Genomic DNA, 14,904 nt, shown 5'->3' on the forward strand with positions numbered 1-14,904 from the left:
CTTCATTAATGTAGCTCTAAGTATGTGTGACACCTTTTTTTAGTGACCAAAGTGAAACAAAACTGTTAAACAAACAAACCTTTTCGGTAACACTTTATAGTAAGATTCCTTAACAATCTTTGTTAATGCATTAACAAGCATTATAGTATAATTTTTAGGGTGTTAGTAAGACATTTATTAGTACAATAAATCTATTAAGGTTTATTAAATTATTTAGTTAACACATTTACAAGCATTATTATTAGAATGTTTTTAAGATGCTAATGATACATTTATTGGCATTATAGATGCCTAACAAATGTGTCAGTGTTAATAAGCTTAATATGATTTATTAACAACCTTTGTTAAGAAATTAATACGTAATATTATTGTTTGGGGTTCTGGTGGGACATTTATTAGCATTATAGAGGTCTCACAAAAGCCTAAGTGTTAATAAGCTTAAGTTTTATTAACTAACTTAACAAATGAACAGGCTTTATTAATGTGTAAGATGCTAGTAAGATATTTATTTGCATTACAGGTGTCTTGCAAATACCTGAAAGTTTTAATAAGATTCATTAATATCTAAAATGTCTTCAAAGTCCATATTACTGAACTGCTTACAAGCTTAACAAATGTATTAATTACCTTTGTTAACAGTTTATTAAATGTTTTGCAGCACCTCATCTAAAGTGTGGGACTTTTTTTACCACAACCAAAGCATAAAGCTTGTAAAAATAACTTTATAACATTAAAACAGACTGAACATACAAAAATCTTTCTGTAAAAGAAATATCATAGTTAATTCAGACAAAAAAAAACCCCCGGTGATGTCCTGGTGATGGGATTTGCAATGAATGTTTCACTCAGGATAGTTTGCTAATACTTTATCCCTATTAGCTATTATGCTAGCGTCATCTGACACGGGTCCCTATGTTTTCAGTTTTTTTTTTTTTAAATGACTTTTAAATCTTTTGCTGTGATGCTCAGCCTCTTTACATCTGCAGATTTCCAGTATGAAAGCCATTAGCTGCATTGTTTGCAGATGTGGTTAAGCACAGGCTCCATAGGCAGATAAAATAGCCGTTTCAAAGAGCTGCCCTCAGGGCATGTTAGTCACAATGCAGTGCAGAAAGATTTATGGACCCCAGCAGCACAAAGAAGGCCCTTCTTGAATCAAGGGATATAACAGGCAGGGTTTGACAAGGTAAGACAGAAGTAATCCATACAATTTATGAAATCTTGCTTCATGTTTTTAAAATAAAATATCTTTTTTTAAAATAAACGAATTTTAGTTTTGAGGAAAATATAAAAAAATCAACTAATCTAGATCTAATTCACTTTTTTTTGTCGAAACAAAAATCAGAAAACAGTTTTGAGTTTGTGTGTGTCAGTAAGTCTTTAGCCGAAAAGTGTAAAACACAGAAAACTGAACCACAGAAGTAAAACACTGAAACACTGTTTGAACCAAACAAAAAAAAGAGGATGAAAATGTTAGAGAATCGCTAACAGCTAAAAAAGAACAGAGAAAAAAAAGCTTTTTTTTGCCATCAGATCTCATGAGATAGCAAAGCAGTCAAGGCAAAGCATGCTGCAAACTAAACAAAAAGCACAAAGGAGCACATACCTCAAAAGTACAAAAAAAAACTCTCCAGAGATTAAATTATCTTCTTCCTGGCACAGCATTTGAACACCTACATTGTTTTCAGCTCTAAACTTGTAGTGGAATTTTTCTCAAAAAAGTTCAATTTAAAGCCGGAAAAATCAAACACTAATTTAATGTTCCATGTTTTCTGTGATCGGCACAGCATGTAATAATTCCAGCAATGTGGAGCCAAGTTGCTGTTTTTTTAGGTGCAAGATCAGTTTGTTTGAAAATAATACACCAGAAGACATAGAAAAAATAAATAAATTATGTGGTCACTTGTTGTTTGGTTGCATCTTTTTTGATTAGTCTTGTTTTGTGAGGGGGTTTCAGACCCTAAAGCTAACTTTCAATGTTTCTATAATCTTTGGTTGTAGTTAATTTTCTTTCCTTCCCTGTGAAAATCTCCAGCTGTGGCCTATGCTCAGAGCAGCATATATCACCACCGGCAGCTGATAGTTATGCAGCATTGCAGTGCTGGAAGAGATAGACAAGGTTGTTGGTGTGTCAGTGTAGCGTGCAACCAGTTGTCGCCTTGGCAAAATTTAGCCCTTTATGGCTGTACAAGTACAATCTCCATGATTCCTGAAGGCAATTTTAGAAAAAGAGAAAACCTATACTTTTTAAAGCAACAGCGACAGCCATGCTTTCCATTTGCAATCTGGATTTATCGAGCAGTCCCTGCTTCAGTGGTGTTCTGCTGCAGAATATGTTTTAGTGGGGCAGTTACTCCCAATCACCCATATTTCCCACTTCCATCTCTGACTTGATGTAGTCTATGGAGCTCCCTTGTTGCACCCAGGATCTGTCAGAGCTGGAGCAGAAATTTTCTTCTTTCCCTTTCCGACCTCTCTTTTTTTCATCTCTATGCCATGCTATTTCTCTCCTCCTGCAGGTACACTCCTCACATGCACAGGCTGTGATGCTCATGTGATCCTATCTTGATACATGTGAACTCTCAAGTCACAATAGGATTTGACATGCGGAGTGGTTTCAATCTGTTCTCATATCTCCTGGTGGTGGGTTGGTTGTCAGGAAATGCCAGCTTTTGTTAATAACGACTGAAGACTTGATGTCAGTCTTGTCGACAATCTATATATCTTTTCTTTATGAAATAAGATCCACCTCTTCTCAATTAAGTCAAAGGCCCAGACTTGTCTTTAGAAGTGTCGCCTAAAAGGGTTTCTGTAAGATCCAGTTCTCAAGCTGCGGGGGATCCTATTTGCCTTTCCTAATCCTCTTTTCCTGCTTTCCATCTCCTTTTCTCTCTGCCTACCTGACTTTTTTTTCCTTCCATTTCTCCTTTCTTTATCAGTTCCAGCCCTGTTGAACATAAGCTCTTACGTGAGTGACACCTTTGCCAAAATCAGCTGGACTGCCACAGAAAAGCAGAGGGAGTTGCAGCTTTATGTGGCTTATATGAATAACCGTAAGCTACTTTTTGCTGTTCCCAACTTGCTTTATATTTACGGGAATTTGAGTGATATGTTCAGTGAATTTTGAAGCAAAGTTTTAAATTCTGTGTATTGGAGCAGCTGTGATTTTTTTTCCCTTTTATTTTTCCATTTTAAACATGCAACAAGAATATACAGCAATTTAACAAGGATTGTGTTATGGAAGCAATTAAAGACCCACTCCAATGAAAATTGTTTTTTTTTGTGGTGCTTTTAAACATGTTTTTGTAGCATCATTTTAATGATGGAGGACATTATATATATATATATATATATATATATATATATATATATATATATATATATATATATATATATATATATATATACATATGTAGTTTTATCTAGATAGAAAGAGAGAGAGAGAGAGGTAGCAACAGTTAAGAAAAGTAGTTTTTTGAGTATTCCTTTATTCAAATCGTGATGAATAATGAATAGCCGTGTAATAATGGCTAAATACGTAAAATCTAAAAATCGACAGGCTCCGTGCTCCGCTCCATTCTGATGCATGCACTTGTTGACAACTGAATTCATTCGTCTACTAGTGCATACGTCTTGGTTTTCCTCGTCGGATTTGGGATCTGCTTCAAAACTGTACAGCTGGATAGCTTTGATTATGCTTGCCATTTTTGTTGCACCTGTAATGTTAGGTTGGGATTGTGAAGGGCTGTAAGCTAGCTGGAGAAAGTGTAAACAAAGGGATGAAGGGAAAAAAAGACTCGCTCACAGTGCGCCAACAGTCCCACCCACAACTCAGAAGAGAATTTCTAATAACCTACTGTCGCTCTGCAGAAACTATGTCCTAGAAAAACAACACCGTTTTGTTTTATTTTGGCTAAACGGCATTATCATGATAAGACCACTAGGAACACTTTTGCAATAGCTCAAAGATAATTGGAGTGGGACTTTAAGAAGTTTGCTATTGTATAGCTGCTCAAACACAATGCTCCCTGTGCATTCTTGGTTGTATATAGGTGATGGTAAATGGCACTTCTCAGAGGCTGTAAACGCTTCTCAAAGTTTCCACATCATTGATGGCCTCAAACCTGGAACCAAGTACACTGTACGCCTCATGGCCAAGAATCTACTTGATAATGCTAGCTTTTTTGAAGATGTAATCCAGACACAAGTCAAAGGTGAGGGAAAAGAAAGGTCGCTGTCAGTAGTGTTTAGAGTTGATAGTACTAGCATTTTCTATCGTGATGTTGAAATTAGCTTTTGTTTCTGTATAATTCAGACCTGAGAAAAAATAGAGTTTTGTGCTATTAAAAAAGAATTTTAGTTACAAGTAGTCTAAAAAATAAATTAAACATTTTTTTTGGTTTTCATGTTCCTGTGCTTCTCAAAATCTACAATTGTATGTGATAGGTCAACTACTATTACCATGCAAATCTGAATATCCAGAAAATTATTGAAATCTGTCTCTTAAACATTTTTCATTCACAGGTGAGTCGAAAGGACATAAAGGCGCTTCAATACAGGGCTGGATCATCGGGACCATGTGTGCTTTGGCCATGCTTGTCCTTGCTGCACTCAGTGTTTACTTTTTATTGAAGAAAAAAGCTGGAAAATATGCAGGTAAGCTTACATATTCTCTTTATGAACGAGATTTGTCAGCTTTTATCAATAATGTGATCATTGTCAGCTGACTTGAGGACTTCAACTAACATTTTTCTCTGAAAAGTTTGAATTAAATTTAAAATACATGGAATTCGTACTACTGAATGTCAAGTACTATGTCAAGTACAGAAATGCTTTTTCATTTTCAAAATGAAGCTGCATTTTTGACTAAAAATTATAATGAAAAAGCATTCCTTCAAAATGCTTTTTCATTTTCTACTTCAACACCGCTTATTCTGTCACTTAATTAAAATGATAAAGAAAATGCTATTTGACATTTTATTTTCAAAATGTTCTCTGCTAAATGTGTAGCAAAATTCATTTAGAAATGTCTAATTTGACAATTAAAACGGATTAACAGAAATGCTTTTTAATTTTTAAAACGTAACTGCATCAATAAATTAAAATGAAAAATCAATACTTCAATACTTCTTTCTACTATTCTGTCATAATTCAAACGAAAATGCAAAGAAGGGATTGCATTTTCATTTTGGAAATGTCGAATTGAGATATGGGACACTATTCACAGGGTGGATGTTAGAATGAAAATGCAATCCCCTCTTTGCATTTTCGTTTGAATTATGACAGAATAGTAGAAAATGAAAAAGCATTTTGAAGTATTGATTTTTCATTTTAATTTGGAGTCATTTGATGCAGCTACATTTTGAAAATTAAAAAGCATTTCTGTTAATCCATTTTAATTGTCAAATTAGATATTTCTAAATGAATTTTGGCACACATTTACCATAGAACTTTTTGAAACTTTTATTTTTAATTATGCTACAGAATCGCTTCCATAAAGTACAGTGATGGACATTTGCACACTTTTCGCTCTTATATAAAACTCTGAAAGTTCAAACCTTTGAAGAAAAATAAGTCTAGTATTATATAATGAAAATGATGATCTGTGTGCGATTGAAAATTAATGTAGAATTGGCACTTTCTGTACAGGAGAGATGATGCAGAGGAGACTGATTGACAAAGTCAACAGCAAATCAGGATGCAGAACACAGTGCACTGTTAAAAAAAGCATGCAAAATTGCTCTGAAAGAAAATCAGCAAGACTGCAAACGGTGAACCACAATATAGAGAGGGAACACTGTAGTTTTACTATGAACAATATACAACATTATAACAAACCACTGCAATACAATAAGGGCTATAAATACTGTATTGAAAACTTGTGCAGATTAGTTTTCTTAACGAAAAACCCTTTCAAACACATTTTATGGACATTCATTTGCACCAGCTTTTGACAAGACTTTAAAGTTATTTATTTATTCAGCATTATATCATTACCCCTTTGCGCATTTAATTCTTTTTATGAACTCCGCCTTTTTCTCCTTCCTGTTTTTATTTCTGTGCCGAAATACCATAACAGATCTTTTTTGCAGAAACCGACTGGGAATAGAAAAGGCCCATTGAAATGTTTAACAGTGGAGATGCTGTTTGTTTCACTTTCTAAAAAGTTCAGCGTAAAGGTTGTTGTAGGAGATGGATTTTGGAGCAAGTGTTTGTATCTACTAAACAAGCAAAACAAAAAGTTTTTTTTTCCCTTTTACATTGGCCTTGCCCTTTTTGCAGTGAAAGCGAAGGAGGAGCCCCAATCTGACATGGAGTCACAAGGAATGATGGATGAATACAGGTGAGCTGTACGCCCACACAGCATGAAAACAGCTGTAGTGCAGAAAAGTGATGATATGAGATTTTTCTCTCCTGTAATCTCCTGTAATCCATAATGCTGTATTGATCCTAACATTGTAAATTTGAATATATATTCTGGTTGACAAATATTACAGTTATGTTTCTCTTTCCACTCTATAAGCAAACCACGCATTCATGAGTTTTACCAGGATCAGCCTGAAAGCCAGTTTTCTCACCAATTAACGGGATAGGTAATCAATGGTGTGGTTTAAAGTAGTGTGCAGATCTTGGCTTAGCTTTCTTCCCATTTAGTTTTTGCAGTAGTGTCAAACTCTATGTATCGAGGGCCGCCCTTCTACTGGTTTCCCAGAAACCCTGCCTTATCTGCTGGATACTACCTTGATCAGGTGTGTTTTACCAAGAAGGAGCTTCTACTGCAGGTGTGTTGGAAAACATGTAAGACACCGGCCCTCAAGGCCTGGAGTTTGACACTCCTGCAAAGTCTTAGTCACTAGCACCTGTACTGGGGGTTGAGAACTACAGATGCAATGGGTTTTTGGGTCGTCCAGTCCTGTGGAGGGTCGTAGAGAGGAGCAGCTGCATCTTAAGGCAAGTGGAGGTGCATCACTTATCACTTGAACAACACTTGCGCAGTTTGCAGGGTTGGGGGGGTGGGTGGAAAATATGAAAAACCTGTATGACGTATTTGCGTCTCACCGGGCTCATCAAGCAGTCTATGACTTTGATACATACTTTGATCGTACAAGTTTTCCTATTTGCACCTGCAGACAGCTTGTATCCACCCGTTGGAGCAGTTGTGACAAATGCCCAAGCAACAGCGTGTAGTTGTGCTTGGCTCTCCTCCTTTTACACTATTTAATGTTAACGTACTATGTGTATTTTTATCTATTTATTTCCATTGATGCCTTTTTAGCATTTGTGACTTTAGAGTCAACTTATTCTTATTTTTGCAAAAGCCTTCCACTGCATGTACTTTTGACCACAGCATACCAACAGTTCTCCCAGAAATAGCGGGAACGTTCTCAAGAACTGCTTGATTACTTTGGTATTTGTGTATCAACTGAAATAAAATGTTAGGACAAAGATTTGTAGAACAATGCAGCTTTGTTACTACAAGCTGCATAGAAGCTCTGACTTTAAACAACAACCCGCAAGGCGTATTTTACACCCATATTTCATTTTTTTATCTATATAATTTCAGTGGTGCACTCCAGAAAGAGGTACCTTTAAAGTGAGGGAAAAGTGGCTCTCTGTGGAGCACAGAGAGAAATAGATAAAAAGATGAAGAAAAAGTCATGGTGAAACAGAACGGCCAAGGCGACCCTGGAGACCGTGCTCGCAGTGCACATCCTACTTGGCATGGTTGCTTTTTGGTGATAACAGTCAAGCATTCATTTCAAGGTAGTTTTATTTTTCTTCTTCTTTAGCTAGATTAGTCTAGAAAACCAGAAAAAAATTATAACTCCTGCATTCTGACTAAAAGTAGCCCACTATCAGTATTTAACATTGTTTACCTGCCTTATCAAATAGTAAAGTCCATCATGTAGTCTCTTATACAATAAATAATAGAATAAATCATATAATTCAATAAAACTGCCTTTTTTGCTCCTAGAAATTATAAAAAAAATGTTTTCAATTCAGATGAAGATAAAAACATACTAAAAATAGAAATAAAACAAAAAGGTAAAAATAAATCTAAAATCAAACTATCAAAGAAACACAAAAAGACAACCAAATCGTCAGATAAATCTCTACCGTGTATATATAGCAGAGTCAGTTGCAGAACAGTACATATTTGGGACTGAAAAGCTCAATTCCCTAAAGTTTATCTGTGGATAGAGGAGACAACCAATAAAAACCAACCTGAAAATCTTAGAAAAAGAGCAAGGTAACTTGTAAGAGCTCAGAGACATAAGTCGTCTGACCGTGCCACACTAATATTAAAATCCATTTTAAATTTATTCTAAAATCATCAAAGCAAGCCCATTGTAGCTCACATGTGACATGTTGAGTTGGGGACAGTCAAGACGTGGTGTGGGTTTGCTTTGAATTAAAAAAGGTTAATTGATAGTGATTCAAATAAGAGTAAATCAGGCATAAAGAATTACTTTGAAATATTTGTCAGATTACAAAATCTATGATTGGATATATTTTTCAGCTGAAAATATAGGTATTGGTTCTTTTAAATAGCTCAGTATAACAATATACCGAGCTTTGTAGTTTTCTTTCAGACACACTCTAAAGCCAAGAACAGTGTCAAATCATTTAAAATAATCTGCGGAAAATTAGCACCTAAACAATGATTGATGCTAGTCAAAGCAGACAACCTTTGAAAAGCTGGGGACACCACCATATGTGAAGTAGCTAGCAACATTATAATAGATCAATAAATGAAAGACTGTTGAGAGTACCTTGATAGAGAGAATGAATATTATTAGGAAAATAAGTATTCTTCATTCTTTGGAATAAAGCAGTGCCGTCCTATATTGTCACTAGATTTAAAGAAGTCATCAGCAACAAACTGAAAAGAAGAAGATGGTGGAGAAATGTTTGCTCGAATATCTATTATCCTTTACAGTCAATAAAAAAAGAGTCTGTTCTTTTCATTGCAAAGAAATGTAAAGACCTACTCCAATGAAAATAGTGTTTCTGGGTTTAACACTATTTAACATTCTGAGAATGGAGGACAAATACAAAAAAATTCAGCTTAAAACTGCATTTCTGAGTATTTCTTTGTTCAAATACTTGAAAACACAATTCTCGTCTGAGGTGGCATCTGGCTCTGACTGGAAAGCTCTAATATTGCTTGCACTGGTAATGTTAGCTTGGGGGTGTGGGGGCTGTAAGCTAGTGGAAAAAAGGGTACCCAAAGGGATGACGGGAAGTGGAGGAAGGCCGACTCAGATGGAAATTTATGATGAACAGCTGCTCTGCTGAAACTATGACCTAGAAAATTTGGATTTTGGTTAATTTCAAGCAATGAAAGCAGAAATAGTACAAAAACAACAAAAATGTATATCTATCTATCTACAAGGATATGTCAAACATTTAAAGACTGTCAAAAACATTCAAATAGTGTTTTTTGGATTTTGGCTAAAAGGAGCATAATTAGACATAAAAGAACATTGGAAATGCTTTTACAATACATCAAAATCTGATTGGAGTAGGTCTTTAAGGAACATCAAGTAAAAAATAGAGAAATAGGCAAATCAAATCCTAGAAATCCTTTTAATAATTTGATTCAATATTAAGATAGAAAAGAAAAGCGTCCTAAAGTTTATTATCATATCACCGAAAAGTCTCTTAGTTTGGGTATATGCTTTTTTAAAATATATTTCTATATTCTTAAGTCTTTTATTTGTTTTATGTTTTTTGTAGCAAATGGACCTTGAGTCTTCGATAATAATACATTTCTATATAAACCTCTAGATGAGAGAATTTACATAAATGCTATACTTTTAAGTAAAATTTCTCATGAATGTAGAATTTTAAGGTGGGCCTTATTTAAGCTGTTACTTAAACTATTTACCATGGAGGAAAGCTAAAAGAAAAAGACTGAACCAGACCATTATCATCATTATTTATCACAGATACATCTGGTTTAATCAAAGCCAAGAAACCATTATGACATCCTGATTATTTTTTTGTCTTTTGTCTCCTTTTTGGAATACAAAAGAGCATATTACAGGATACACAGCTACTGTCAGTGACATGCAAGTCCTTTATATGCATATTAACAGAAAGAGATTCCTATTACTGCTTATGGAAATGGTCTTAATTTCAGAGAAAAAGGGCTGACCTAGATTCAGAGAATGGGTTTGAGGTGAAACTGTCAGCCTTTTTCCTTTTAAAGAGCTAGAGTTGATGAAAATCATAGAAATTATCTGCAGTCACAGATATATATTTTGTGTTTTTAATTATATTTCTTGGCAAACTTTCTCTTTGTTTTTTTGTTAGCCACATAGAGCAGGATTCATAGTAAAAAAGAAGAAAAGATTAATACTGTGATATAACTGTTGGGTCTTTGACACGTTTTTGTGAGTCAGTGCAGATTTTTACTCCAGCTGTCTGCTTAAAATGCTTGTCATGGTTGGTTTGCTCAGGATGTTCACAGCACTTTCCCTCCAGAGTGCCCTTAGCTTTACTATGATGATGTTTTCCTGGCCTGGACCTGTTCTCAGGGCTCTCTCATGCCCCTTGAATCTCTAAAGGCAATAGACCACTCTCCGGTGTGCCATGCGTCTGGGGAGCTTACAAGTGATAATTATGCTTCAGATTATTTTCCATTTAGGGAACTGTGAATAACATCTCTTCCCCTTTGTCCACTTCAGGTACAAGGGATTATTGCTCAAGCAGTTTTTCTTGATGAATCGTTGTGTTTTATGTTCAGTTTGTGATCAGATGTAGCAGATGTGCAGAAGCTCTCCCTCTTATACCTTTAAACAAATTTAGCAACCCTTACAATGAGGTGGGGAGGAAGCCAGATGGTACTTGAGATTTTCTGGCGGTAAAGCAAATCAGTTTGGTTCAATGCTGAAACAAATGTCATTACTTTCTGTTCAGTGATGTGCCTCTTCATCACTCCTTACCCGGTTGTAAAAAGGAAGGACATTTTTTTATGGAAACAGCTGAGACTGGGCTAAATTCTGACCAAAGTGCGGAGTGAGCCGGGGCTCTTCTGCTCTCAACTCCGTCTTATCGCTGTATTCAAAGTCACTGTGGGCGGGCTGAGGCGGCTGTGGCGTTCCACTACTCTTTGATAACAGCCACTTATCGTCAGGCCTCTGGAGTCGTCAGAGAAAGGACTATTGATAAGAGCTGAAATGCAGACCCTATGTGGCTTGCATAGGAAATATCCTTATGAAATAGGACAGATTAGATAGGTTATTAAAAATCACTGTGAAGGAGACCCAATTTGTAATCTAAAGTTTGCACCTTTTCTATAACCCTGCTCAAAAGACAATGTTTGTGTTTGACATAAGTGTCAAGTGTAATGTGACTCTTATACGTACACACCAGGCATGTGATGAACGCTCAAAAACGTGCTAAACGGGCTTTCTTGGACACACTTTTGGTGTTCACACTGAACTGCTGCTACCTGATAGTAGCGCATGAACTCACAGTTGGAAGAGGTTAGTTTAGAAATCTCAAAGCGGTGCAAATCTCATTAATCTTGCTCCAGGCTTTTCTTTCACAGCTCTATTCCGATATATAAAAGACTTGGTGTTATGTAATTCCAGTCCTCACAAACTGCAATTATTAATTTCTCCTCTATGATCAATTTTCAAATGGTTGGTGCTTTAGTGAAATGAAAAGGATGCTACCCATACCCATACGTCACAACTAAATCCAAGTCCCTGATTGGTCAGAATTAAACTGGTTTAACTTTCAATGCGTGTTCAATGACCACATGTTGGCCCAAAAACTGTGTAGCGACACGTGAATGCTAGACTTTTGAACTCGGACGTGCATATATGCACGTTTGCATAGGCTTTTCATTGGAAGTAGCCGTTTCTGGGCCCAGTGTGAACATTGCATGAAGGTACCAGAACGCCTGCACCACTTGAGTTAATTCACCGTCACAAACACCTGATTGTTTGTGAAAATACCACAGTTTGTGTCATAAACACAAAAAGCAAAGAAGGAAAAAAAAATCTAGTGTAAGAAGCTGGAAAAAAAGGCATAAAAAATACATCTAATCTTTGAGGTGACCCTTTGTTGGTTGGCGAGATACCTGAGAGCTGGCTGGAGTCCAGGCTGTAAATTGGCATCTAATCTCTGCCGCTCTGGAGCCCTTGGGAATACCAGGAATGACAGGCTGTTTGTCTGGGATTCCATATGTCCCAACCCTCCCCTCCACCTTTTGCCAGTTGCAGTCATCACCCCCAGCCTACCCCAACACACACACAGACACACGTCCCACTCTTCACATCTCCTCACTGCACCCAGACAATTTCCATAGCTGCTGTAAAGAGATTTGAGATTGCTTTTGGAACTGGAGCCTTGGCAATTAGCAATTAGTGAAGTGATTGTAGAAAGCCCTCCCAATTCTCGTATTGCTCCTTCCCTGCTGTGCTGCCTGCTGCATGCATCCCTCCCCGCATCCTGTTGTGATGTATAAAACCATAAGAACTTATTTTGTAATTGGAAGTCTGTTTCTGTTTGCACAAAATCTATTTAACAAAAGTTATTTATAAATACCAGTCAATCTGCTGCTTCTGTGTAGCTGTTTTATTCAACTTTGATAAGTAAATATCTATAGCTGCGTTGTTAACTATCATGAAACTGAACCTATGTAAGTTCTTCTAAATTCTAACATCCATCTTTATCATTGATACCAGAGATAAAAAGCTGGAGATGGACAAGATCCTCCTTACTATGGATGATTCCCTTGAAGATGAAGTTAGCAGAGACAGCCTTTTCAACTGCACAGACGAAGACGCAGAATTCAACGAGGATGGCTCTTTTATTGGAGAATATTCTGATCCCAACCGCTGCAAAAAATCAGAATCTGATGAATCGTGATTTCAATGTCACATTAGAAATGTTTTATTTGCCTCTTTGATATGTATACATGTTTTGAGAGACAAAAATGTGAAATAGGATTTTAATTTGGAAAAATTCTTTTAAACTGGAAAATGTCTTTTTTTTTTTTTTTACAAGAACACATCTTTAGATAGGCATTTGGGTCAGTGTATATATTGTAAAAAAATGTAATTGTAATAAATGTTATGATCTTTTATATTGAAACACACTTTAATACTATTTTTTACAAACTTTTGCACAATGAATCAAATGTCATTTCCATCATGACGTGCACTGTAGGATGTTTTTATTTCACTGTCCAGAGGAATTTGCCTGTGTTTTGCCTTTTGGTCTGTTTTTTTTGTGTCGGCAGAAGTTTTGAGTTTTTTTCATTTAAGTTTGACCTACATTTGGATGGGATTTTATCTCTATAAAGATATAAAAGTTTTTTGTTTAACTTGATTTATCTTTTATTAAAAAAAAAAGAGAAACAAACTTGAAAACAAAACTGTCACATGGATTCCAATAAAGATTTTTAGCAGAAATAAATATCTGTTGCTAGGAAGGGAATTCGACATTTAAGGTTTATCATGAAATCTCAAACTTCCAAAATACAACTGAAACAGAACATATTGGATTGCTGAATAAAGAATATTTTTTGTTTGTGTTTGTTTATGCACATTTGTTCAACAGATTGAGGTCACATAATTCTAAGTGTCTTTTTTTTGTTCTTTTCTAAGTGTGTACTAAGGTTGATTTGTTATTTTAATCTTTAATTTTTTTGATCATTTTAAACGAGTTCTCTAAACAAACATGATGTGTTGTGGATATAAAATTATTCTTAATGGATAGCAAAATAAAATAAAATCCTTGGTTAAATTAAATTATTCATATGTTCCTATGGATTATTAGCAGAACAAAGATAAGGTCAAAAGATCAAACATTAAATTAACAATCACAACCCAAAGGGAGAACATAAAAAAAGAAACATCCTTTTAATGTCACTTGCTTTTAAAACAAATTTTAAGAAAAAGTACTTGAAATCAGATTTCTTTATAACTTTGCTTTTATTGATTTTACTAACTTCTTCAATTAAAAGTAAATTTGTTGTATTTTATGAATAAGTTTTGGTGTAGATGTATGTCCCCTGCAGAGGCGCCAGAGTTGAGTAACTAATTTTTTTGTTTCTGATGTAAACTTTTACTCCTCAGGTGTTAAAACGTATTTAATCAGAAGTAAATATTAATGCCTATTCTGACAGACTACAGAACTTAAACTGACTTACACTCACAAGTTGCCAACCTGTGCAGTACTTTATAGCAATGCCGCAGCCTTACTACTTAAGTAGAAAACATAAGTTTGTGCTTATTTTTCCTGCGGTCGTTTTAAAAAACAGAAGAATTTCATATGGATTCACTTACATCGATGCATCTGAACAAGCCTTTGTCAGAATGTGGTTAAAGACTCAAAATGCACGAGACCTGACGTGTAGCAGAAACATAAACGTTAGAAAAAGAAACTTTTCATGACAAAACCATGAACTAAGAGATCAACAAATGAGTAGCAAAGCACACACACACACAAAAAAAACTGAAAATCAGACACTTAAGTATACAGAGGGTAATTAACTAAATAGAGAAAGCTGTGGATAGTTAACAGCTTGAACCTGGCATTTCTAACGGGGAAGAAAAAAGAAAGAAAGACCAAACAAAAGGGCACCATTCTTAAAATCTCATTCTTGTTCTTCCTTTTCACACATTTAACAAAAAATGTGTACTATTTATCACCTGATTAAAAGTTTCTGCTGTCCCCCATTTTTCATTTCAATAATAAACCATAACCTCAAGTTGAAGGGTTAGTTTATAACTTTACTTTAGGGATTAAAGTTTGCTACTGACTCAGCAAATCAGAATTCGAGCCAAGATTAATCCCCACAAATGCAACACCAAGAAATCAACTGCGAATAAATTCAAACACATAATTCACAATTTTTTCTTCAAATCTACTCATCCTCAC

At 35.4% G+C, this 14,904-nt stretch overlaps 1 protein-coding gene across 5 annotated transcripts in view; it reads left to right on the forward strand.

Moving 5' to 3' along the window:
* The window catches only part of chl1a (cell adhesion molecule L1-like a), a 59,346-nt gene extending 45,574 nt beyond the window's left edge, over positions 1-13,772 (forward strand). For 2 of the 5 annotated variants that reach the window (XM_020704547.3, XM_078949899.1), the window contains exons 23-27: positions 2,940-3,053; positions 4,053-4,214; positions 4,525-4,656; positions 6,283-6,343; positions 12,705-13,772. In XM_020704547.3, coding sequence (XP_020560206.1) covers positions 2,940-3,053; positions 4,053-4,214; positions 4,525-4,656; positions 6,283-6,343; positions 12,705-12,888 — 653 coding nt within the window. In that variant the 3' untranslated portion in view covers positions 12,889-13,772. Of the gene's footprint in view, positions 1-2,939; positions 3,054-4,052; positions 4,215-4,524; positions 4,657-6,282; positions 6,344-6,523; positions 6,594-12,704 lie in introns of all 5 variants that reach the window. The other 3 variants (XM_078949900.1, XM_078949901.1, XM_078949902.1) reach the window with 3 other exon arrangements.
* Positions 13,773-14,904: the final 1,132 nt, after the last annotated feature.

The sequence above is a fragment of the Oryzias latipes genome, chromosome 7, assembly GCF_053564925.1.
Source record: "Oryzias latipes strain Hd-rR chromosome 7, Olatipes_Hd-rR_3.1".
NCBI classification, from domain to species: domain Eukaryota; kingdom Metazoa; phylum Chordata; class Actinopteri; order Beloniformes; family Adrianichthyidae; genus Oryzias; species Oryzias latipes.